Source organism: Rutilus rutilus (assembly GCF_951802725.1).
Source record: "Rutilus rutilus genome assembly, chromosome: 18".
Lineage (NCBI taxonomy): Eukaryota > Metazoa > Chordata > Actinopteri > Cypriniformes > Leuciscidae > Rutilus > Rutilus rutilus.
In genome coordinates this window covers 14,925,439-14,951,137 of record NC_140231.1, presented here as the reverse complement: position 1 = coordinate 14,951,137, position 25,699 = coordinate 14,925,439, and the positions used below count along the sequence as shown (strand labels likewise).

Genomic DNA, 25,699 nt, shown 5'->3' with positions numbered 1-25,699 from the left:
ATAAAAAATAAAATAAAATAAAAAAAAATAAACACATCAAACATTACTTTAGTTTGAGATTTTTATTTGGACAGAGACGTAACATGTGGTTCTTTTTTCTTTTCATCGAGAAAAGAAGTCTCACTCTATTATTGTAGACAGAGAATCCCATTTAAGTTTTGCATATGCTTCAGACAGGTTCGTGATTTGGGTAACTCCCATCATAGCCCACTGAGAGGGCACCCATATGTAGCACAACAATACAAAACACATGAAAACTAAACAGACATTACTAGCACAGAGCAGTTAGATATTAATTCCTTTTACAGAATTTGATTGAGAAGATTGATGATGACAATCATGAGAACGGTTTTCTTAGGAAGATAGTCTGAGAAGTAAATATCCAAGAAGTCAATAATTATTCAAGTCATTACAGATTCCACCTCTAGTGATAGATTGTCAGTGACAAAACACCGTTTTTCAAGGACACACACCCTCTCCCACAAGGGAAACAGACACCTAAAAGAAGAGCCCTTGAGAATGTGTGAGCCAGCTTTGTTCATTGTCTTGGAGGTCTAAATGACACGGAGGTCCATCCCCAGTATTCATTAGAGGAATCAATGAGTCCACAACAGTGAAACTAATGTGCATGAGGCTCCGAAATGAAAATGGAACAATGCACTATTGCGTCGTTGTAATACATGATCACTTTAAGGTGAAGTAAGGTGAAGCACCAAATGAGATCTCACAAGCTCAATGAGGTTGTGGCATGGTAGCAAACATTCCAGACTGCTGAAAAAAAAAAAAAAACTTGATTGCAGGCACATTTCTGTCAATCATTTTGTGATTTCCAGGCCAAGCTGCAGTGATGGTGTTAGAGAGACGCTTAAGGCATGATTGTTATGGTGGAGCTAAGTTCATCCTCCAGGCCTGTCCATCAGTGAAAGTTCTACATTCATGTTTCAGTCCATCAGAAGAGCTTGGAGGACCAAAAATTCAATACACTCAAAATGTCCTTCTGAGGCTCTCAATTTAGTCTTCTACAACAAAAGGACAGGTTTCTGCAATGTCCTCAAGTTTTAGATGAAGAGGGCTCATGTTTTCATGCATAACAATGAACTTAGGGTACAGGACACATCATACAGTCTACAACATTTGAACACTGGATGAAAAAGGAAGCAGAAAGGTTGACAAATGAATTGAATGGCTGGGTCTCCATCATGAATACCAGTGTTAAAGAACACAGTCCAAAAAGGGTCTCTAAGTGCATGGTTAGCCACAGTGTCACTGAATTGCAAGTCTGCACACAGTAAACTAAGGCTGAATATACATATACAAAAAAAAAAAATGATACGGCCATACAAACATGAAAATTCTTCAGTGTTTCACTGAAAAATAAATCTTCAAGAGGAAAGTGAAGAAATAAAAACCTGCTGACAATCCTGTTTTTTAAAAAGGAAAGAAACCATAAATTTGCTTTGTACAACATTCTTATGGGCTTTTCAAGTCTGAGGAAATTAAAAAAGGCAATGGTTTGCATTAGCTCATGCAATTAAATGTACAATCTTATGAGATGTCACGAACTTGCCAGCAGTGATTAATTACCCTTGGAATGAGGAGGAACAGGGGCTTTGATTAGGATATTGCATCCACAGTTTGCCATCTCAGATCTAGATGCACGTTTTTGTTCATTTTAAACCGAATATGCGCTCACTTTGAAACCTCTATGTGCAATTTTCTTTTAAAATCAGTTTCAAGTTCCATACATAGTTTGTTTTAGAGTACACATGCAAAATCATATTCAGAAGCTGTAAAAATGTTTCCACAGTACAAAGAAAGAACATTTACACAAAATCTATGTACGTATATATACACATGACTACACCCTAACCAACAGAAATGCATCATTAGGTTCTCTTTTAAAATGGGTGTATGAATGGTGACTATGTACAGAGGCACGCACTATTGTTCCATTTCTTAGATGTGTTTAGGCATATTTCAGTGATCTGTAGTTAAATGGTCTGTCTAGTAAGTCTTCTTTGTTATCATGCAGCAATACTTGTAAGAGGAACTTGTTCCAGTTGGGCTCACTAGCTATAAATTTGTCAGAGAATTTATATCTGTGCTTCTTTTAGGTGATGAAATGAACAGTGATAAAAGCTACATCGCACAGAGAGAGGGGACATAAATGACAAGGATAGATCCAGATATCACACATGCTTCTCTAATAATAATAACTCCACTAGATGGATAAGATGGTAATTAATATTAGTTTATATGAAGTAAAATGTGAATGCATTAATGCATAAACCTATTACCTAGCTACCCATTTTTAAACCGTTATTTTTAAAATCTAAAAGTAAAAGTGTGAAGATGCAGTTAAACATACAAGAAATGGCTAAAGATTTGTTTGATCAATCACGACATAATTAAGAATATTACATGAATGTTTGTATACGTGAGATGGGACAGAGGAAAAAAGCAAGAGTAAACAATTACGAGTGTAAACCTGCAGCTGTATGAACGTGCAGCCACAGTTCTCTTCAGTCAAGATCACGGCGTGGGCCACACTGGCGAGGGAGAGGGACGTGACAAGCGAGAAGAGGTCACTTGATTCACTCCTCTAACGGCCCCGTGAGGGTGTCGATGCAGGAGCTGTCAGTGTCTGAGGCCAGTGTCTGCTCCGTTGACATGGACGAGATGTCATTAATAGAGGACGACTGGGAGGCAGTGGCACTGCTGTTCACCGTACCATCTACAACACACACAGAGCACTGCATCAAAATTAGGGCCCAAGATAATGCACTAAATATTTCTAACATTGTTATATTGAATGCAGATAACTTTGCAATTTTTTTCCCAGTAACTGACAGTAATTCAGCAGTTACTTAGCTAGCATTAGCATTGCTGTTCTTTGTGTATTTAAGTACTAAAACCTCAATGGTGTTAGATGCTACATTGCCATCTATCGACGTGGATCAGCATGATCGTCTCTGAGTTTTACATAAATTACAGTGAAACTAGTGAGTTTTAGACAGCGACAATTAATTATCTTAACTGTCCAACACAAAAGAAGAATCTAGGACATCACTACTTTATCATCAAATCTTTCCATCCTGCAGGGTTTGACGCTTACTCCTCCTGCTTCAAACTTTAATAAGTAAAATAATTAATTAATTGAACTGTAATAAACTGGTTATTGTGCCAATACCAGTCAAATCTATATTTTGAATATGTGTTAAATGTTTTTAGTCTTTCCTTCCTGTGATGGGGCAACCCAGACAGAAGCTACAAGAGTTTAAGGAGTGTTGAATTAAATGCCAGATGGTTTCGCACAACCAGGGCTTGACATTAACACCCGCCAACCCGACAAATGCGGGTGGATTTTGCTCGTGGCGGGTAAAGCAGTCACTCCAACTAGCCACTTTGGCGGGTTGAATAATTGTAGTCTTTTCAAAAGGCATCTGAAATAAGTGTGACATTACGACACTACAAATCCCATAGGGCTGTCAACGAATATTCTAAATTCGAATATATATTCAAATAGTTTTAAAAAACAGAATTTCGAAGGTGAAAATTAATATTCGAATGTGGAAAAACGCCCGCGGTAGCAGAGGCGCGGCTGTCTGCTTTGCGAGTGGGCGCGCTGCCTGAGGGATCATTTTATTTAACGTTAAACAGAAACATTTCTGAAGTGTACTGTACTGACTGAATAGATATTGCATGAATAAGGTAGATACAGCAGTTTCATGCACTGCAGGCTTCCACTGGTTTGATTATTTACCGTTTCATGTCAAGGAAAAGTTCCATGTTTACCACAGCACAGCTCGCTCGGAGCGTTCAATGTCGGTTCTATATACTGTAAAACTTAAATTAATGTTAATAATATTTGTTTCAATCACTGAATGAATCCTGCTATATAAGAGTCGCGACCTTAAATTGCTTGCACAAAACTCTTGATCAGCACTCAACATTTGCTTATTGTTGTTGTTCATTTAAACTGCACAGAGCGCGTGACGCCTCATTCATGCCGCAAGACCTCCAGACACGCGTAAACGCGTCTTTACACTCGCGCCAGACGCTCTATTCGCGTTTGGTGTGAACGCAGCATGAGGGAGGGCGAGAGAGAGAAAGAGTGCCTGCGAGTGAGCGAGCGAGAGTGAGTGAGGTCTGCGGTCTTGGCCATTAGTTGATTTACTTGTTTTCGTGTAGGTAATACGTTGTCAAATATGTTTAAACTTAAATAAACTACCTATACAAGTAGTTATGTCTCTTTGTATTAATTTGTCCTGTTATTGACGTAATGCGCGTCATTGACAAAATGTGCAACCAGATGTTCGAATAGTTCGAAGATAAGCTATGTGTGTTTTTTTTAGAGGGAATATTCGAAGGTCATTTTTGAGCAATTTTGACAGCCCTAATGAGTAATGTCGCTAGTGACCGACAACAAAGAATCGAAGAGACAGCTAGCTGCCCTGCTGGAGTTATGTCGTATGCCGGTGGAGCAATGTGGCAACATATAATACATAATACATGGTTTTATTTTAAAAAAGGAGCTTTACACACAACCTTATCAGAGCTAATGATAATGACCTGTATTGTTATATATTTATGTAGTCTTGATTTGGGTGGATGAACTAGATTTACAACCCTTTTAAATGTAAAACCATTGTTACAAGTAAATTTTAGCACGCCATAGTCCACTTTTATCAGGTAATTTCACAACAACAAAAATGTGGCTAGTAAAAATGCTGTGTGGCTAGTAACTTTGGAAAACCACTAGCCACATTGGCTAGTGAGGAAAAAAGTTAATGTCAAGCCCTGCGCACAACCAAAATGCCAATAATACCTAGGTGAAAAAAACTATGCATAATGAGACACTTTTAATTATGAACAAGCCTGAAATGCACCAGGACTCTTATTTTGGAATTTGTACACTTTACTATTGCTCACTCAAAAGGTGATGGAGATGAAACACACACTCTTACAACCATCTTAAAAAAAATATTACAATACGAACACCATCAACTACACATTGTCATAATTTATCAACAGTAATCATAAGCAATCAATTGGCATAAAAGCATGGTGTTCAACTGCTCTGAAACCACAAGCTGGTAAACGTGCAACAGTGCTGCATTTGTACTTTGAAATGTGCAGTGCTGATATACATTTAATAAAATCATAGCCTTTGGAAGTTTAATAATAATAACAACATTAGTCTGTAATCGCAATTTCAGTTTTTCCATCCTCTAATTTAACTCTTTAAATGATCTCATAAATGATCATTATGACGTTTGTTTACCATTTAAGATAATTAAGATTTTTTATGACTTTCAAGTCATTACAGACAAAATTTTTTTTTTTTTTTTTTTTTTTTTTTACAGACACATTTTACAGTTCTCACACATCTATTTTTAGTCACAAACGTGAGTGAAATGCTCAAAATGTCTGCCGTAATGTTTATGCTGATTTTTTGACATTGTCAGTCTTTCTGGCTTCAGATCTTTTCTGCTCGTCTTGTTTGAACGTACAGGTACTGATTCTCCCGTTGTCTCTGCTGGTACATTATGATAATTTGCCACATTTTCAATATTCACAAACTACAGTACACCACACGTGTATCTAGAGGCGGCAGCCACTGAGCATGAGGATTCTCTCAGGCGTTTAGTTAAACAGTGGTTACGTCATATTATCATACTGAATGCACCTTAAATCACTAATTTTATTTGAAATAAATGGGATTTATAAGTGACATAGGTGAAATATCTATATATATCACCTCTGCTCAGTATGGCAAAATTCATCAAATTTATCTAGAATTATTATTTTCATCTGTTTACAGTCCAAAGTCAAAATTCAACCCAATTTCTATAAGTTTCAGCATTAATCTTTTTCAACTAGACAGAGACAGCTGGATGAATACACAGATTTCACATTTGTACAAGTGACTCACCTAAACACTCCTCTTTCAGGACTCCATTCTTGTTCCTCTCCTCCCAGTCCATTACTTCTTTATAAATTAGCTCTGTAGGAAGAGAAAACCCCCAAGAAAACATAAGCAGAGTTTGTCCATTCCCATCTTTTTACAAGTCACTAATAAACTCAACCCTTCAGCAGACATTAGCTTATAAGGTCAAGACTGAAAAACTATCCATTATTGTAGAATAAATGAGAATGCAAAAGATCTTCAGTGATCATTTCTGCTGCAGGCACTAATTTTCCACAAGAAGCGTATAGCTCAAAAGGAGTTAGTGATAGCAGAGGGCATTTGTACCTTTCCACTGCTCAATGCTGTGTTCCCGCTCCTCCAACTGCTTGTCTGATATCTGTGGAGGCGGCTGAACACACAAAACAATCATTACAAGTCCTTCTCTCAAGGGGGAACCTCCTTGGCATTGTACAAGTGTCCCCTGTAAAACAGTTTCAACTTGACTGGACAGGACAAAGTGACATGAAAGGGTGCACTGACCGCATCGGCCTCGGCTGGGTCGTACCACACGTGGATGTAAGGGTGACTGAGGGCCTCCTGCACAGAGATGCGGCTTTCAGGGTCGATAACCAGCATCTTGGACAGCAGGTCTCGTGCTTGACTAGCTACATAAGGAATGATGTAAAAAGTAATTGTTTAGTACACCATTAAGACTGCACTCAGAGAGACAGCAAAGTTACAGAAATGGAAGATTTGGGATGTCTTACTTTTGATCTTGTCATGCTCGGTCTCTGATGGGAAGGCCCAATCGGGAAAAAGCTCATTTAAACTGACTCCGGGAAACTGAGGTTTGTTCATCACGTAGTTCCTTACAGTCTCCATCAAACGGTTCATGAACTCCAGCGACGGGGTTCCCAGTATCTCAATTACCTTATTCCACTGGTCAATATCTGAGATTGACTCAATTAAGGAGGTCAAGGTGAAAGATTCACATGGAATTGAAACCGAGAACAGCTTATTTTTCAACGACTAGGACAGACACAGATGAAAAAAAAAGAAAAAAAAAAAGAATATTTAGTGAGACATGAAGTATGAATGAACTTTGCTAAACCAAAACCAGACCGGTAACATCAAACGTGTAACAATCACGAGTGAATGATACTTTGCAGAACTAGGTTACACTTTATTTTAATGTGTCCTTGTTACAGTGTATTATAAACATTTAAGTACAGAGTAGTATAAATAAACTACATGTTCTTTCTACAGGGTTGGGGACGTATTATGGTTTGTTTTAGTGTTAGTTGCATGTAATTATGTATAATTTATAGTCATTACTATAGTAACTACATGTGTACCAAGGACACTGTAAAATAAAGTGTTAACCAGAACTATTCAGAGACAAGCAGTAGTGGTGTCAACAATAATCGATTCGGCGATGCATCGCAATGCGGGGCATGCACGATTCAGCATCGATGCGGCAAAGTGCCATAATCGATTATGTCACTGTTTTAGGGGTGTAACGGTACGCGGATTCGTACTAAACCGTTCGGTACAAGACACGCATTTTCAAACCGAACGGTTATTTCAAATGTGAGCGCGCTCATAATGTAGACGCTGGCGCGACCACAACATCAAATGGCAAACGCAATGTAAGCGGAACGAAACTGAGCTACTCGTGACGGACTGTTTATCAGTTTGGACCAACGCAGCGCGAGCCAATCTTATACTACACAACGCTAAGAGATCCAGTAAAGAAAGCATTTGAACTCGCCACTAAAGTAATAACATCGCTGCGAGATCTAGTGAGAAACATTCACATTTCTCCGTTATAACGGATCAAACAGCGCTGACGTGGAAACCAGGAAGCAACATTGTGACATGAATGAACTATCCAGTGTCCACAGATCTGCAATATTCACCATGGATTTACTGTAGTAACACTAACTGCAACTGTGGAAGTTTGGCAGGAATAGTAGGCTATAATGCTTTCAAGTAACATTACGTCGGATTTATTTCGACATTATGAATAACATTGCTGCCCTCAAATGTTAATGAACTAAAATAAACATTTGTTTATAAGCACAAAATATTACATTTAATTTTTTCCAAGGAGCTGTTTTGTTTTATATGCTCCTAAGAAGAGTCAATTATAGCTCCATCATTGCTCAAAAAAAAAAAAAAAAAGTCATACTTTATGATGTTAGTTCTAATAAAAAAAGAATAAAAAAAAAAATCAAGGAAATTTCTCTGGCATTTCTTTCTTTTTGCTGTATCGAAAACGTACCGAACCGTGACACAAGTGTATCGTATTGAACCGAACCATGAATTTTGTGAACCGTTACACCCTACACTGTTTATTTTCTGGCCTTGAGTTGGACAATAAAGTTGAAATTTAATTTCAAATGGTTCTCAAGCAGAGAGAAGAAAAACATTTCTCATTCAAAGCACTGAAAGCAGTGATTTATGCTTTCTTTTTCAGGTTTGAAAATGTCATATCCAATATGTACCATTCAATTTTATTTTATTTAATGACATTTATGTCAAAGATACAGGAGAGTGATAATACACAGCAGCCAATTAAAATCTGTTGTTCAATATCTGACTGCTTGTATTGCCTCATGACTGATGAAAATTTTGCCTTGTTGTGTGCAGTAGAATTTTGATGCATCGCAATGCATCGTAGAATCGAATTGAATCGAATCGTTACCTGGTGAATCGTAATCGAATCGAATCGTGAGGGCAGTGCCAATGCACACCCCTAACAAGCAGTATGATGTCTAATCCATCACACCAGGGTTTCACACACCCATAGTTGTATGATAGAACTGCAGGCGGTTTGTGAAAAAAATACATATATTTATATATATACACATACACACACACACACACACACACTATACACTGCCGTTCAAAAGTTTTGTATCAGTACGATTTTTTTAAAATGTTTTTAAAAGAAGTCTCTTATGCTCACCAAGGTTTCATTTATTCAGCATGTTAGCGCTATGCTCAGCAGCGCCCCCTTTGTACCCTTGAAGCAATCTTCCGCGAAGCCCGCATAGATGCAGGCTCCACACACTTTAACTACCCAGGAATCCTTGCGAAAGGCCAATCAGACAACGGATGGGAGGAGGTTTCGCTCACGGACAATTGTTAACATGGCTGAGAAGAAAATATTAAGTTTTTTTATGACCTAGATGTACATTTTACCAGTTGTAACCTACAGTTTATAAAAACATTATGGTCACTGAGCAGTGGTTGATGACTCAAACATAATAATAGCGCGTTGAATAATACGATCGCATTATGATTTATTAAATAAATAGAACCGAATGTCAAGGCTTTACTGAGTCATATATAAACAGTATGAATATTAAAACCTGTAAATTCATCTGAAACTCAAGAACATTTTCATTATGTGTTAAAATTGTAATCTTAGTTCAAATGGAACATTATGTATTATTATGTACACCTGTATACATCATTTAAATAAGCATGACGTATCTATTGTCTAATGCCCAGGTGGCATGCATAATATCAAAATATAGAACTGTAAAATTAGGCTGTGTAGTTGACATGGAGATAAGACGTCGGAGCGCAAAAATGTGATTTCTCCTGTCCAACAACAACCAGACCGTTATTTCCGGCGTGACGATCGAGTCTGTCCCAAAAATACCTCTCAATGCACCCTCGTGGACTCATGCCAAGGGCCCTATAGGTCTGCACTACATGACGTCACCAAAGTGTGGACTCTGAGGAAGTCCACAAGTCCGGAGTGTACCATTTGGGACAGGGCCTAATATGCTGATTTAGTGCTCAAGAAGCATTTAAAATTGTCATCAAATGTTGAAAACTGTTGTAACAATTTTGATGAATATAAAGTTCAAAAGAACAGCATTCAGCATTTATTTTAATTATTTATTATAAATCTCTTTACTGTCACCTGTCACTTTTGATCAATTTAATGCACCCTTGCTGAATAAAACTACCAATTTCTTTCCAAAAAACTGAACTGACCCCAAACTTTTGAACGGCAGCTTGTTACAAAAGCTTTCTACTTTCTACTTTCTATGCTTTAATTTGCATTTAAAAGTTACATCTATATAAATGCATAGTTTAAATGCATATTTTCACAGGTGATTATGGACAAGCTACTGAACAAGGATCAAGAGGATACGATCAGTGCCCTGGAATATGACGCTCCCTTTGACCATCTCACCCATGATGCAGCCCACCGACCAGATATCCACTGGCAAAACACAATCAAATATTAATAACAATTTTATTTTTATCACTCCAATGGCTTTCAAGAATATTACTGACAAAAAAATACAATAAAAATAGCATTACCATTCTCCTTGTATTTCATGCCGAGGATGACCTCTGGCGCTCTGTAATATCTGGTCACTACGTAGGGTGTCATCATGAAGTTAGTGCAGGCGGTTCTGGCCAGCCCAAAGTCTAAAATCTTTAAAGTGCAGTCGGACTTCACTACTATGTTACTGGGCTTCAGATCCTGCGGGGCAGAGATGATACAGTCATGCTGAAAGACAATCTCACACGTTGGTATACTGTAATGTCAAATGGCTCAGAGAACACAGCTGGTGATGTGTCATGTTGGATTCAGTCTTTACTTATTGAAAGAAAAAGTTTGCCATTATTTAAACCTGAGCTTGAAGCCTTTAGTAGGGTACAAATTATACAAATTATCTGAATTTGTAAAACTTCCATCTGAAAGAAAGTCCTCAAACACTCTTTTATACCAGTGGCAGTGAGAATATTGAATGAAATTAAAGCTGCATTCCGTAACTTTTTTGGGTTAAAAATTATCCAAAATAAATTGAGCAGGTACATAACCAGCCAGTGTTCAAAACTATCTGCTTGCCTCATCTCGATTCAAAACGGTAAGCTTGTAATAATGTTTTTAATTCCAGTGGTACTGGTGGATTTCCGTGGGAAATTCGAACAGGTCTTTGCGTCATTACGTCACATCTGTACACAAAGGTTTCTCGTCTAGTTGGCTATATTGCGTGTGAGGATGTTTGTGGTGGAGATTTATAGCCTTTTCTCACAGCACTTGATATAATTAAACTTATCAATTTGATGGCAGATCCAGAAAGGTTCAAACGACAATCACCAGTGACAACTGGAGATTCACCCGTTGTAAAATGCAAAAGACTTCAGACTTCGGAGTGGCTACAGAAAAAAAAAAAGAGACTGCAACCGGCCCATGGGAAAACAAAGATAAATATCGGAAGGGCATTAAATGTAGTCACGCAATGCTGATGTTGTTAACATTAACAATTTGAGAAAAAAAGTATAATTTTTACGGTTTGACGTGATATGATAAGCGATCATTAGATTTAATCAGCGCGATTTACTGCAATGCTTTTCCCCCCTTAGTTGGTCGGAACAACAGTGGATGTTACTAGTGGATGTTCAGACGACATTTTCCGGTGAAAATTCTTATGTTGGTCATACTTCCAAAAAGTAGAATCTGTGATTCCGGATGACAGTTTCCACACCGGCGCGGTGACTGACAGCCGCACATTCTCCTCAAAAATTTGGATTCATCCACGCTGTGCCGTGCCGAGTCACAACGCACGTACAGTTGATAATTCCGCGAATAACTGCAATTGCAGATTTCGAACAGAGATGGCGACAAAGAGGGAAAACTACGGACTGCAGCTTTAAGTAAGGGTAAGAAGCATCGTTCGTGAGAAAGAATACTTTTATTGGGTGGTTGTTTTGAATTTGTTGAATGATTATGATTATTGTTTTTTGTTTTTATGAGAAGGAACATTTTCATATTTGATGGAAAATTAAGTTCAATCAATCCATCCATCCATACAAGGTTATTATAGTTTAGAATTTTTCATTTAGTTTCATTTAAATTTTCAGTTTAGTTTAACAATCATCAACTCCCACATCAGCTTTTGCTTAGTATTTGATGAAGTTATATTTTAGCTGTAGTTTTAGAAATGTTTAGAGTCAAAGAAAACACAATCACTGTGTATACTCTCTGAAATACTTAAATATGATTGCTCAATGGCAGCATTCTGTGGTCACATATTTTAGCATAATGACTGCTGAACTGTACAAATGTTTTAAGTGTACTGGTGCTAGTCTTTCATATCACTTTGTAGCCTGTTTCTTAGAAAATAAAGAGATTTCACTCAAATCCATTTTTCATTTAAATGTATTTATTAAGAAGCCATGTTAATAAGTGGGATCATTTTTAATCAAGGTGCAAAATGTTATAATGTACAGCAGACCAAAAAACTATAAAACAAATATGTTTAGTTAATATGGTCATTTTTGTTTCATTAAGTTAAGTTTAAGGCATTACATGTTTTTTTCAGTTTTTCTAATTATTTTAGTTTTATTCTTACTTAACTGCCACATGAGTTGTAGTTACATCTCACCCTGTGAATGATGCCAGCTGAGTGTAGATGTCTGATGCCACACAGGATCTGGTAGAGCAGGTAAGACATCCTCTCATGGTCCAGGTCCATGTGGATCACCTGGCAAAGGCTAGCATCCATCAGCTCCATCACCAAGTACCTGAGGAGAGAAACCAGATTCTTCAGGGTTTTCTGTTCTCATGTACAGCTCATGCATAGTACTGACTAGCATAAAACAAGCCAAGATCCCAAGCTTAATACATTGAGTCAGCAACATTTTTATAAAACGGCAATAGAAGTGCTGTTGTCAGGAGTTGTAATTAATCTTGATTTAATAACATATAATTTCGATCCTAAAGCTGTAATTATCACATGCAGGAGTAGGACAGTGCAATTCATCAGTTCCTCTTGAGATTGCATTGTGGTCTCAGCAAAACTATGAATGTTAATAATCACACCGAGGGCCAAAGCACTAAAAGACCGGCTACACAAACTCTGCTTACACTAAATTACAAGGTCAGCATAAACGCATGAATTTATAAACTCAAAACTTACAAATCCTGGAACTCTTCTAATGACTTCTGAGGCGTGAAGACGTTAAGCAAACGGATGATCTGAAAAAAAGAAAAAAAAAGAAAAAGTGAAACATGATAAAACAAATCTGGAATAATCTACACATAAGAATCAGCCTGACAACAAAGGCCAGGGTCTCACTATCTGATTTTCAATGATAAGCATCGTAGTCCCTGGAGAATTGTCCGCTATCAAATGAATAATTTAATCAAATATGCTTACTGGTTGCAGATTAATCAATATGAGTATATTATGTACTAGATTCAATATATTTATCAATCCAAAGTTGAAAGAAATGTTTAAATAATTGTATTATTATTATTATTATTAATAATATTAACAGTAATTACAGCTAAATTAAATTTAAGTTCATATTGAACAGTCTAAATGTTTTAAAATACAGATGACTGAACAATTATTTAGAGGATACCAATTGAAGGCCACCAGTTACATGGCATTCAAAGCCCTCCACAAAGTCATTAATGTAAAAAAATGTCTGTCGTGTCTCAGGTAACATTCACGCTTTTGTTTTTATGAAACCCATTCAATTCCCATTCTGATTATACAACAACAACAATAATAATTATTACCATTAACTAAAAATTAAATGAAGTGACTTGATGAATGGGTCACTGAATCATTCCTTCAACATTTTTGTTCAAAAACGCAATTTATTCAGCAACAAAACAGTAGTGCATTTCTCTGAGATGTGCAGCCAAAAATATTTACATTTAATAATAATCATTTAAAAAAAAAAAAATAGACTTTATGTAGCAATAGTAAAATTGCAATACCAATATAGTCGTAATTTTGTAAAATTGACATCCTTAAAAAAATTAAAAAATAAAATAAAAAAGACATTCTAACTGGGTAATGTTAGTCCAAGAATTACATCTTAATTTAGGTTATGCCAACAGTCTGTGTTTATGTGGTACTCCTGTTCTTATTTCTTAACTTCCCATTGTTTTCTCAGCCAAAATAGGCTGTTCAGTGACAGGCAATTGGAGAGAAATATCAGAGGTAGTTGTTTAGACCATTACTCCTCTGACATTCTTAACCGGTGAGTGAGACAGAAGTCTGACATTCCAGCAAAAACAGTCCGTAGGTGCGACAGCCCTGACCAAAATAGAGTTGCTTGAGTCAGTTCAAATTGTACTTCTGAGTGGAAGAGTGCACTGTTAAGGGGACGTACGTTCTTGTGATTAACACACTTGAGCAGAACCAGCTCTCTGTAGGCCCTCTTCGCATGGGTCTGGTTCTGAAAGGGCCGGCTCAGTTTCTTTACAGCAACTGGGGAGTCAAGTACGGTGTCCAGAGCGGAGCTTAATGGGGCAGAAAAACAGGCACACTCAAATAATCACATTCATCATTGTAGTTTGTTTGTTTTTTAACACCATGTCAGCTTCTGTGGCTATTTTAATGGCGAGAAATATCTATGGTAAGACTATATCAGGTTTTTTGCTACTACAAAAAAAAAAAAAAAAAAAAAAACTCTAAAAGTATATTTGGTTTATAATAAGAAGAATAAAAGTTATTTTCTACATCTCAAAGCGCTTTACAAAAATAATAATAATAAAAGAGAAATACAATTATATAAAATAAATGCATTCATAAAAGAGAAGTACATTCAGATATGCAATACAAAAATAAAAACTTATAAAAACTATTTAATAAGTAAATGGGATAGAAAAAAATAGTTAGAAGTAATCAAATAAGTCAAATAAAAGGTACCCTAAAATTGCAATTTTGATGGAAGACTTAAAAACACTGGTAAATTTCTTCAAAAGAGTTAACTGAGGTATCTCCCAGGGTTAGCTAGCACAATCTAATAAAACATGCTCCTATAATAAAGTTTTGGCAGAAAGAACATGATTCATCATTGTAGTAACCATCATCAGAGTTTCAAACATGATTCATATCCATATTTGTGCATGGGCAACGTCCAATTGTACCCCGATCCCCTTCTAAATGTCATTACTGTATCGTACGGTTTAGTGTGCATCTCCTGCACTTTCAATAAACAATTTAGACATGCAGCTGGCAATAAAATCCCCCTTATTATTACTGCAGATAAATCCAAATCTCTAATGAGACATTCAGGTCAATGACAAAATCACATCTGCTGCGTTCATGACAAACGGAGACAGGCGATGCCTAATGGGATGTGTGATGATGACATCATTAGTATGGAGGTAGATAACCCTCTGCTAATTCCAGCCGCCCACTCACCAGACGATACCCTGGGCACCGGATCCGATGGGGCGGAGCTGCTGGTACCTCCTGAGCACCGTAAAGGTGGAGTCCCCCACCTGCACGCTGTAAAACTGTCCCTCCCCCTCAGTCATGGCTCCTCCCACTGAGTGCCGTGAGACAAATCAAACCTGAGAGAGAAGGAGCGCAGTAGATGAGAGAGATGAAGAGGTGATGTGAGACGTGGCAGCGATGATTGCATACTGAGCTCACTCCCCCGTGTTTACTGCACCGTGTGGGGGGATGACATTGCCGATGACTCACCCAAGGAGAATCAGATATAATGCATAGCCATACTGAATGACACAGGATACCTATAGGATGCCATTAGAGAGTCAAGCCAGAGATAGAGCACAGAGATAAAAGCACTGGTCCACTGAAAGGCCATTCTTGATGCATTTAAACAAACATAAAAACTACAAACAAGTGATATCTATCCTTCATAATCATACACTTCCCTGACCTTACTAAGCAAAGCTTACATCCTTCTCTAATTAGCTACAGTAAGGGATTTGAACAAAGTCAAACCACTAGGTAACAATGTGTAACAATACACAATAACGGTTCGGTACATACATTGAAGTCTCGGTTCGGTATGTTTTCAGTACAAAAGGGGGGAAAAAAACAATTGCTTATTTTTTCTTTTTCATTTAACACTGGTTACTAAACTTTAAAGTGTTGAAATGCAATAAGCAGCGAAAGAGAACTCATTTCGCTATATGCGCGTGCTTTCAGCACTGCCTGAGAGATGAAGCCACTGTTCATAAAGCGTGTGAGAACTAATTGGGCTTGAACGGTTAAATACACATACTTGAGTCTTCTAGTGCTTGAAGTTTTCAGGTAGGTCTATTTCATTTGTGTCTTTGTTCTATTGTACTTTGTTTTCCTATATGCTTGTATTAGTTTCTTTGTTCTTTCTTTATCACTGTTTAATATAAATTACCAGTAAGATTGAGTTTTGTTTTGTTTACTTAAGGCTAGTAGTCAATTAGTTTTGCTTTGTGATATTGAAAATGGTGATAAGAATTATGAAATTCATCATTGAAATCATAACTCATCATCATGAAATCATCAAAAATAACTGTATTGTGATATATATAGTTTTCGTGAAATAAAATTACTCATATCGTGATATAAGATTTTGGTCACATCGCCCACTCTACCAGCATGTGGCAGTAGTCTGTATTCACCATTCAAAAAAAGGGAAGCCTAAAGAGCAAACAAGGCAAAACAAAGCCGTGCTTGCTTACCATTTTGCCCTCTTTGTCGTTTGCATGCTTTGCATCGCTTTCTTTTTTCTCCTCCTGGACTGGCTCACTAAGCTGAACAGTCAATCAGAGTGATCTCTCACAGACGTTTTTGCCAAAAAGCAGCTGGACAGAAACACGCCGGAAAAACTAGGCCGACAGAAACTCGCTGAGACACTCAATGAGGGCCTTTTATGAAAAGGTGTGGTATTACTTTTCTACGTGAAGTCGTTACGGTGAATCGCGTCAATGGACGACGTGCCCATGGTAGACATTGTGTAACAATGTTTTGAGAAACGATGAATCTAGTTACTTCTACTCTTTATATCCTGTCAAATGCACTGACGCAAACAACATTTTATTCTTCTGTTTGTGTCATCTGACAAACTCGCTGTGGAAGTCTGAATCTTAAGCTTTTCTTTCATGTCCTCTCTTTCTCTTCTGAGAGCAAGAGCACAAACTACATCACAGCAAACACTAAACCTTTTGTCTTTTTAGAGGAAATGCCTTCAAATATCAGAAATATCATGCTACCTGGTAAACAGGTTCTCCTGTGGGATTCAGTCTTTCTGAGGGATCCTCTTTCTGCTTTTCCTGTCATTTTTTATGCAACAAAGAAAATCCCAAAGTGATTTGAAACTTCCATTTTACATGTTCAACATCCCTCAGTGACTCATCAGTAAACCAAACCAAGACGAAGTGCTATAGTTAGATAACTTTCATGCCAATATTAGACAAAGCTGGCACTGATATACAAAAAAAAAAAAAAAAAAAAAGGTTTCAACAGTGAGCTGGGACTTAGAAATGTTAAGCTGATTCCTTAAAGCCATTAGATCCTATTACACCATGGCTAAACACTATCCCATTTAAAGCAAGCCCAATAATCCAATATTGTAATGGAGCAGAGATGAAGCATCACAGTGTTTGATATGAAATTCCAGACTACAGGAACTGATACAGGAATCAGTCACATCACAGTTTGAAGCACGTTTACAATCCTAACCCATATGTTCCTCATTATCAGATACAACTCTTCATAAGTGAAAATTAAAAATCCGACCGATATCTGGTTTAAATTGATTTACATTTATAATTATTTTAATCAATATTTTTAATCTATAATATTTATATAACAATGTCAAATCAGTTGTGATGCTTAAGTGAATTTAGCATCACAACAGTGTATAGCATGAAAATATACACATACGAATGAAAGTAATAATTGAGATAAATAGTTAAATAAATAAATAATTTTAAACAACACTTTAATAAATAGTGCTGTTAAAAAGTTAAATATTTGCCATAATCTAGTGCTATCTCCAAGTTAGTGCTAGATGACATCAAAATGAATATAAAAAAAACAGGCAGCAACAAGGATCCACTGATAAATACCTTTACGATATATCACTGTCAATCAGCAATTTCAGGAGCGACTCGCGAAAATGTAGCAACAATTTCGTGTACAGTGGCAATTTGCCGTGCAGTTTTTGCAAACGTTTTTTGTAACGCGATTGACGCGTACAAAAATGATTCATTTTGCAAGAAAAGACGGAGTTGGTGATAAAGAAAAATCTCGCGTCTCAATATTGGAAATATTTCAGTTTTAAACCAAGGCAAGCCAATGGACATCACACAAGCAATGCGCAAACTTTGCACAAGAGTTATGGCAGTGAACGAGTGAAGAAGTTTCAAACCACAGTCAACTATTCACTACAGTAAGTGAAAGTAGAGACTGACCAAGCTTTTGACATCTGATGCTGCAATAACGGCACATATTCTCTCAGAGGCGACGAGAGATGAATCTACTTCAACACATCCCAAGGCCCATCCGCAGCAAAAAAAAATTAGAAGAGAAGTATTTTGTTTTAAACAAGTTCTTTTTGAAATTCGTGTTTAAAATAAAGCTGCTCTTAATTTTCATTGAAGACGAATTATTGCAGTGTTCGGACCTATTATAGACTGTCACTGCAATAATATCATTTAAATTACATAATCAGGGCTTGATATTAACTTTTTTGCGCACCAGCCTTAACAAAGTTACTGAACATTTTCGCTGGCCACAATTCTGACATTGATATCATGGGAAAAAAATGGCCATATAGATATTTTAATATCATCTCATAATTTGACAGCAGGAATATTAGGCTGCTGTTACACTGATCCATTATACTGTTAACCTACACGTGTGTTTACGTTCACTTAAAACAAAACTGACTGTGTTTACGTGAATACTCGCCAAGACCGGTATTTGGTAATTATTTTGCGTGCAACACCAACCATATTCATCAGGAGCAAATAAAACGAGTGAGGGGAGGAGGGTTTGTGTGTCAACTCGCTGACGGAGAGCGCAGCTGGAATTGTGTATCTATTCTGCGGAAAATTAGCATTGGAAGTGTTTAAGATATTACAGTATCGATATGTATTGAAAAGTCAATCTTTTTTTAATATTAATTTAATAATATTAATAATATTTAATACATTAATTGGAAATGCCAAATCTTCTCGATAATCGCAGATAGCTGATGCTTTTGACATTATATCTGACTATCGTCGATACACAATATCATTATCTATTCTATCGGCACAACCCTAATCTCTGCTCCAGCTAAAGTATTCGGCTGATCTTGTGGTGTATGACAAGACAAGCTTGAGCAACAATGACGCTAGAACCCTCTCCCTCCGCATAGACTCCACGGCCGTACGGCTCTCAGTGGTACATGAGTCAGCTAATGCCCAGCAGCCTGAATAACAGTCATGCTGCTAGGCCATGCTGCGCTAAATCACAGTCAAAACGGCCTGCCCTGTTTTAGCATGCTGCAGCCAACAGGACCACCAGCCTGAATTTTATTTCTGTCCGAAAGCTGTTTCAGGGCCATGTTTCCACATATGGGAGAAAAGAGCATTTTGTCAATGCATCCCTGACCATTACAACTGAACTATATCCTGACAAACATGGCAAATGGGAGGACAGCTGTGGAGAGATATGATCCAGACAAAATGAGTTGGATGTTGATAAGATGAGACTAAGTATTAGTGTCTCGTAAGCAATACATGTAGCCTAACTAATTCTCTAACTAGGTTGCTGTTAAAATGCATGAACATTGGGGCAGTCTGAGGATCTCTGAGATGACTTCATTGTATTGTTAGTCAAATTAGATCCAATAAGATGAATATTCTTTCTAACAGTAGTGACTGGTGGGCCGTGACCTGAAAATGGGTCACAGCAGGTCTATTATCACAGGGCCACTTACAGTACAAATAATAAAATGCTCTATATTTGCACATTATTAAGATAAAAAAGGCATATCAACATTTAAGCAGATATTTCCTATGTTGTATATCAAACTCAACAGTATTTAGGCACAAATGCATCTGTCAGTTGGTTGAAGCAAGTCAAATTAGGTAGATACCAACATTGACAGGTTGTGACTTGCACACTTATCTTCAACAACAATGAACAAATCTACAGGTATAAAAAAGTTAAAAGAAAATTCAAACAAGGAAATACAGGTTCACTTGCAGAATAAACATTGTGCCGACCACAATTTGTTGAAACTGCGATGAAATGTTAAAACTGCGATGAAAAAGTAGTTGCGACAGATCTTTTCTTCTTTATTGTGACAACCGAGTGTTACGGATTATCGAAAAAAAAAAAGTAGCGTAGGGACTTGGTTATATTCATCTGTGATTGGATTTTGAGATAAAGCTGTAAAGCGTACTAAATGAATGGAGAAGTCTGGCATACACCACCAAAATGAAGACTGACGTTTTCACCAGAAGATTGAGGTAGGATATTTCAATTAAAAATTAAAATCAATTTTAAAATAAATAAATATACATTCACAATAAAATCAATAACATGCATTTACCTATATTAACATTATAGCCTATGTTAGATTGTAAAGACCTAGAACCTGAAACAAAACCAGAGCTTAATAACTAGGCCTACTTGTTGTCAACAATGAGCAGTAGTAGTTGTTATCTAAGTAGCTATCCTCAGGCCTGTCACTATAACAAGTATACTGGAAAATACTATGAATAAAAAGTATACTGGAAAATACTATGAAGTAAATAAAAAAATACTATGCGGCTCATTGACAAATAAAGCTCCAAAAATTGTTTATAAATTATACAATTTGTTTATATGAAAGGTTTCAAACCTAAAATTATGCCATATAATAGTATTTAGTTTTACATTTTTTGAACAGACACCATTTTAAATAGTTTTCTTGGTCTGTTCATGTTCGAACAGTTGCACCACCTGACATTTTTGGAGAATGAAGTGTTATAGGTCATGAATTTATCAAATTACTTTAAAATGAAATTATGCACTTGGACACAAAAAAATATGCAAATCATGTCATTGACCCATGTGCTGAATGAAAGCTTGCTATTTCACTAAACCTAATATTTAACATGTCATCATATACAAGCCCTAAATGGAAAAAAAGGGAAATCTGCAGACACATGTGAACTAGGGGGATTCATACAAAACTATTTATTTTTAATTTTATTATTTAAAAAGTTACTCAATCCTCCTGACATGTCAGTTACACTGGACATAACGGACGCCACATATATGAATTGCGAGGTTAAATTGACTGGTAGTATGTCAACACATTCCATCTTTTCATGCATCACAACACTTCTACTGACCTCATTCAGATCCCTGACCTCTTCTTAGATGATATATACGGAGTTCTATGACAATTTATGAATACTAAATACAAACCCAGAGATTATTAAGTGTAGTTTCCATGTAGCACACAGTGCAATTGACCACCACGTTATCAAGTCTGGTCAGGCTCCTGCCAGGTTGCACTCGCTCCATCACAGCAAGCTAGTTAACGTTAGTCCTCCAATAGCAGCTAGCAACATCCAAGCAAAAGATGCACCACACACACCAGTTAATCACTCACGCATAAAACAAATGTATTTACAGTAACAAACGCTCGTCCTAGGCTCTTTTGCGTGTCTGCGAGTCAGACTTGATTCGGCCTGATCCAGCGCGAGGCCAGAGCTCTGCTGCAGATGTGTCGATGCCAAACTCCCGGCGAACTGCCACTTCGAGACAACACTATCGCACAAACACGCGCGTTCAAGTCGCTCGTTTGTAAAAACATGAAAGCACGTGTTCATGGTCGCTAACAGAAATAGACGACTGTCTGAGGTGGATGAATTCTCGCTAGCTCGCTGCGTGCTTACCTCCTCTTCTTCTTCTCCTCGCTTTCTCCAGTTCACTCCCATGCATACATACACACGCAGGCACGCCAGCAAAGATCCTCTGGACCGCGGAAGTGTCGGCGTTTATCGCTACCACATTAAACACCGTCAGCCAGGTTGATGGTTAAATCAGATTTTCCTCTTTTAAGAGGCTTGACAGTGAAGTCCAGAGCGTGGCATGACAGCAGGGGCGGAGGTTGGTGGTGGGACAGTTATTTTTCGACGCCTCTCTCGAGTCTCGAGCGCGCGCGCTGGGGAGGGATGACGTAATGGCGCACTCGTCAGGTCAAGTTGTAACTTTTGATGCAGCCTGAAAGTTGCAGGAAGACATTCATTATTGATATCATGTAAGGTGTAACTATAACTTTTAAAGACAATATTTTAGGATACTACGAATCTGACTATTTAACGTATCGTCTCTGCGGATTTTATATTTAAGTTCACCAACAACAAACCATTATTCTTGTTTTTAAAAGAAATTAAACAGTATTTCAACACCATTTAATCCTCAGTAAATAAGAAAGCAAGAAGAATTGCTTTCATTTGCAATGCATTTAATTAGTATTGATGCAGGTGCAAGCTATAAATATTTTTTATTATTCACTGTAGCTTTGTGCAGGGCCTATACTCAGAGCCTTGGAGAACATTTATGCTCTATACGCCTGGTTCAGAGTAAAACATCTCTGTAAAACGAATTAAAAGCCTAGAGGGCTTTTCTTTGGAAAAAGAAAAAGAAAATTAGCTGAAAAACATTCTGTAGCTATGGCTTTCATGGTGTATTCTGTAAATAGAGTTCACTTTAGTTGAGTAAAGTTGGCAGTAAATTCACAGATTCGAACTTCCCGGGTCAATAACTCGTGAGCTAAACGTTGTTACTGCACAAATAACACCTCTTTTTAATCGTAGTAATGTAGACAAGCAGCTACAACCTAATTTTCCTCCAAACGAGCTTTTTCTCGCAGGGGACAAAATACATTGATCTCTATGCGCAGGCGGCAGAGAGACAGATCCGAAGGGACCGTCTGAAAAGTGCAAAACCCGAAAAGCGTTACTACGAAAACAGTAAATAACTTCACTGCCACACACTATAGTGTCATCAAATTCAGTTTACACATCACTGCTGTTCTGATGATTATACTACAACACTTATTTTAAATATCTTTTTGCAAATTTTTTATGATTATTATTTATGAAAAATATTCAATAACTGCACTGTAATTCACTGTATTGTTGCCAAAATCAGTTCACACATCACTGCTGTCCTGAAGGTTATACTACAACACTTATTTTGGTAAAAAATATATTTTAAATTGTATATACAATTGTAAATGTATAATTTTTATGATTTTCTATGAAAAATATTCAATAACTTTACTGTAATTCACTTTATTGTTGCCAAATTCAGTTCACACATCACTGCTGTCCTGAAGGTTATACTACAACACTTACTTTGGGAACATTTTTTTTTTTTAAATTGTATATACAATTGTAAATCTATGATTTTTTTTATATATTTTATGAAAAATATTCAATAACTTCACTGTAATTCACTGTATTGTTGCCAAATTCAGTTCATACATCACTGCTGTCCTGAAGGTTATACTACAACACTTATTTTGGGGAAAAAAATATTTTAAATTGTATATACAATAGTAAATCTATGAATTTTTTTTATATATTTTATGAAAAATATTCAATAACTTCACTGTAATTCACTGTATTGTTGCCAAATTCAGTTCATACATCACTGATGTCCTGATGGTTATACTACAACACTTATCTGGGGAAAAAAATATTTTAAGTTGTATATACAATTGTAAATGTATAATATTTCTATGATTTTCTATGAAAAATATTCAATAACTTTACTGTAATTCACTTTATTGTTGCCAAATTCAGTTCACACATCCCTGCTGTCCTGATGGTTATACTACAACACTTATTTTGGTAAATTATATATTTTAAATTGTATATACAATTGTAAATGTATAATTTTTATGAAAAATATTCAATAACTTCACTGTAATTCACTGTATTGTTGCCAAATTCAGTTCATACATCACTGATGTCCTGATGGTTATACTACAACACTTATTTTGGTAAAATATATATTTTAAATTGTATATACAATTGTAAATGTATAATTTTTATGAAAAATATTCAATAACTTCACTGTAATTCACTGTATTGTTGCCAAATTCAGTTCATACATCACTGATGTCCTGATGGTTATACTACAACACTTATTCTGGGGAAAAAATATATTTTAAGTTGTATATACAATTGTAATGTATAATTTTTCTATGATTTTTATGAAACTATTCAATAACTTAACTGTAATTCACTGTATTGTTGCCAAATTCAGTTCACACATCACTGCTGTCCTGAAGGTTATACTACAACACTTACTTTGGGACATTTTTTTTTTTAAATTGTATATACAATTGTAAATTTCAGATTTGTTAAGATTTTTATGAAAAATATTCAATAACTTCACTGTAATTTACTGTATTGTTGCCAAATTTAGTTCACACATCACTGCTGTCCTGAAGGTTATACTACAACACTTACTTTGGGACCATTTTTTTTTTTTTTTATTGTATATACAATTGTAAATCTATCATTTTTTTAAAATCATTTTTATGAAAAAAATTCAATAACTTTACTGTAATTCACTGTATTGTTACCAAATTCAGTTCATACATCACTGATGTCCTGATGGTTATACTACAACACTTATTCTGTGGAAAAAAATATATTTTAAGTTGCATATACAATTGTAAATGTATAATTTTTCTATGATTTTTATGAAAATATTCAATAACTTAACTGTAATTCACTGTATTGTTGCCAAATTCAGTTCACACATCACTGCTGTCCTGAAGGTTATACTACAACACTTATTTTGGAGAAAAAATATTTTAAATTGTATATACAATTGTAAATTTCAGATTTTTTATGATTTTTATGAAAAATATTCAATAACTTCACTGTAATTTACTGTATTGTTGCCAAATTTAGTTCACACATCACTGCTGTCCTGAAGGTTATACTACAACACTTATTTTGGGAAAAAAAATATTTTAAATTGTATATACAATTGTAAATATATAATTTTTATGATTTTTATGAAAAATATTCAATAACTTAACCGTAATCCACTGTATTGTTGCCAATTTCAGTTCACACATCACTGCTGTACTGAAGGTTATACTACAACACTTATTCTGGGGAAAAAAAATATTTTAAGTTGTATATACAATTGTAAATTTTAGATTTTTTTTATGATTTTTATGAAAAATATTCAATAACTTCACTGTAATTCACTGTATTGTTGCAAAATTTTGTTCACACATCACTGCTGTCCTGAAGGTTATACTACAACACTTATTTTAGGAAAAAATATATTTTAAATTTTATATACAATTGTAAATCTATGATTTTTTTATAATTGTTATGAAAAATATTCAATAACTTCACTGTAATTCACTGTATTGTTGCCAAATTCAGTTCATACATCACTGATGTCCTGATGGTTATACTACAACACCTATTTTGGGGATAAAATATTTTAAATTGTAAATGTAAATGTATAATTTTAATGATTTTTATGAAAAATATTCAATAACTTAACCGTAATTCACTTTATTGTTGCCAAATTCAGTTCTCACATCACTGATGTCCTGATGGTTATACTACAACACTTATTTTGGGAAAAATATATATTTTAAGTTGTATACAATTGAAAATGTATGAATTTTTATGATTTTTATGAAAAATATTCAATAACTTTACTGTAATTCACTGTATTGTTGCCAAATTCAGTTCACACATCACTGATGTCCTGATGGTTATACTACAACACTTATTTTGGGGATAAAATATTTTAAATTGTATATACAATTGTAAATGTATCATTTTAATGATTTTTATGAAAAATATTCAATAACTTAACCGTAATTCACTGTATTGTTGCCAAATTCAGTTCACACATCACTGCTGTACTGAAGGTTATACTACAACACTTATTCTGGGGAAAAAAATATTTTAAGTTGTATATACAATTGTAAATTTCTGATTTTTTTTATGATTTT

General features: G+C 35.8%; 1 protein-coding gene across 4 annotated transcripts; it reads right to left on the bottom strand.

Moving 5' to 3' along the window:
* Nucleotides 1–47: 47 nt before the first annotated feature.
* Nucleotides 48–21,913, bottom strand: mapk9 (mitogen-activated protein kinase 9). 4 transcript variants are annotated; one of them, XM_084386944.1, is made up of 12 exons: nucleotides 21,588–21,913; nucleotides 15,115–15,266; nucleotides 14,078–14,207; nucleotides 12,868–12,926; nucleotides 12,334–12,472; nucleotides 10,259–10,424; nucleotides 10,086–10,157; nucleotides 6,679–6,861; nucleotides 6,452–6,576; nucleotides 6,257–6,320; nucleotides 5,936–6,007; nucleotides 48–2,734 (listed from the first exon to the last, which is right to left on the bottom strand). In XM_084386944.1, the coding sequence occupies exons 2-12, from the start codon at nucleotides 15,228–15,230 to the stop codon at nucleotides 2,595–2,597; spliced, it is 1,266 nt and encodes a 421-aa protein (XP_084243070.1). In that variant the 5' UTR covers nucleotides 15,231–15,266; nucleotides 21,588–21,913; the 3' UTR covers nucleotides 48–2,594. The 4 variants fall into 4 exon arrangements, with proteins under 4 accessions (XP_084243070.1, XP_084243071.1, XP_084243068.1 ...); XM_084386945.1 differs by having other exon boundaries at nucleotides 6,257–6,308; nucleotides 21,588–21,845; XM_084386942.1 differs by having other exon boundaries at nucleotides 6,679–6,940; nucleotides 10,069–10,157; nucleotides 21,588–21,726.
* Nucleotides 21,914–25,699: the final 3,786 nt, after the last annotated feature.

Coding starts and splice junctions, on each gene's coding strand:
- mapk9 (XM_084386942.1), bottom strand. CDS start 15,230: ATGACTGAGGGGGAGGGACAGTTTTACAGCGTGCAGGTGGGGGACTCC. Junction 10,425..12,333: donor CAGCTGGCATCATTCACAGG/GTGAGATGTAAC, acceptor TCTGCCCCGCAG/GATCTGAAGCCCAGTAACAT. Junction 6,941..10,068: donor ATCGTATCCTCTTGATCCTT/GTTCAGTAGCTT, acceptor TGTCTGTCCTAG/TCGTTGAAAAATAAGCTGTT.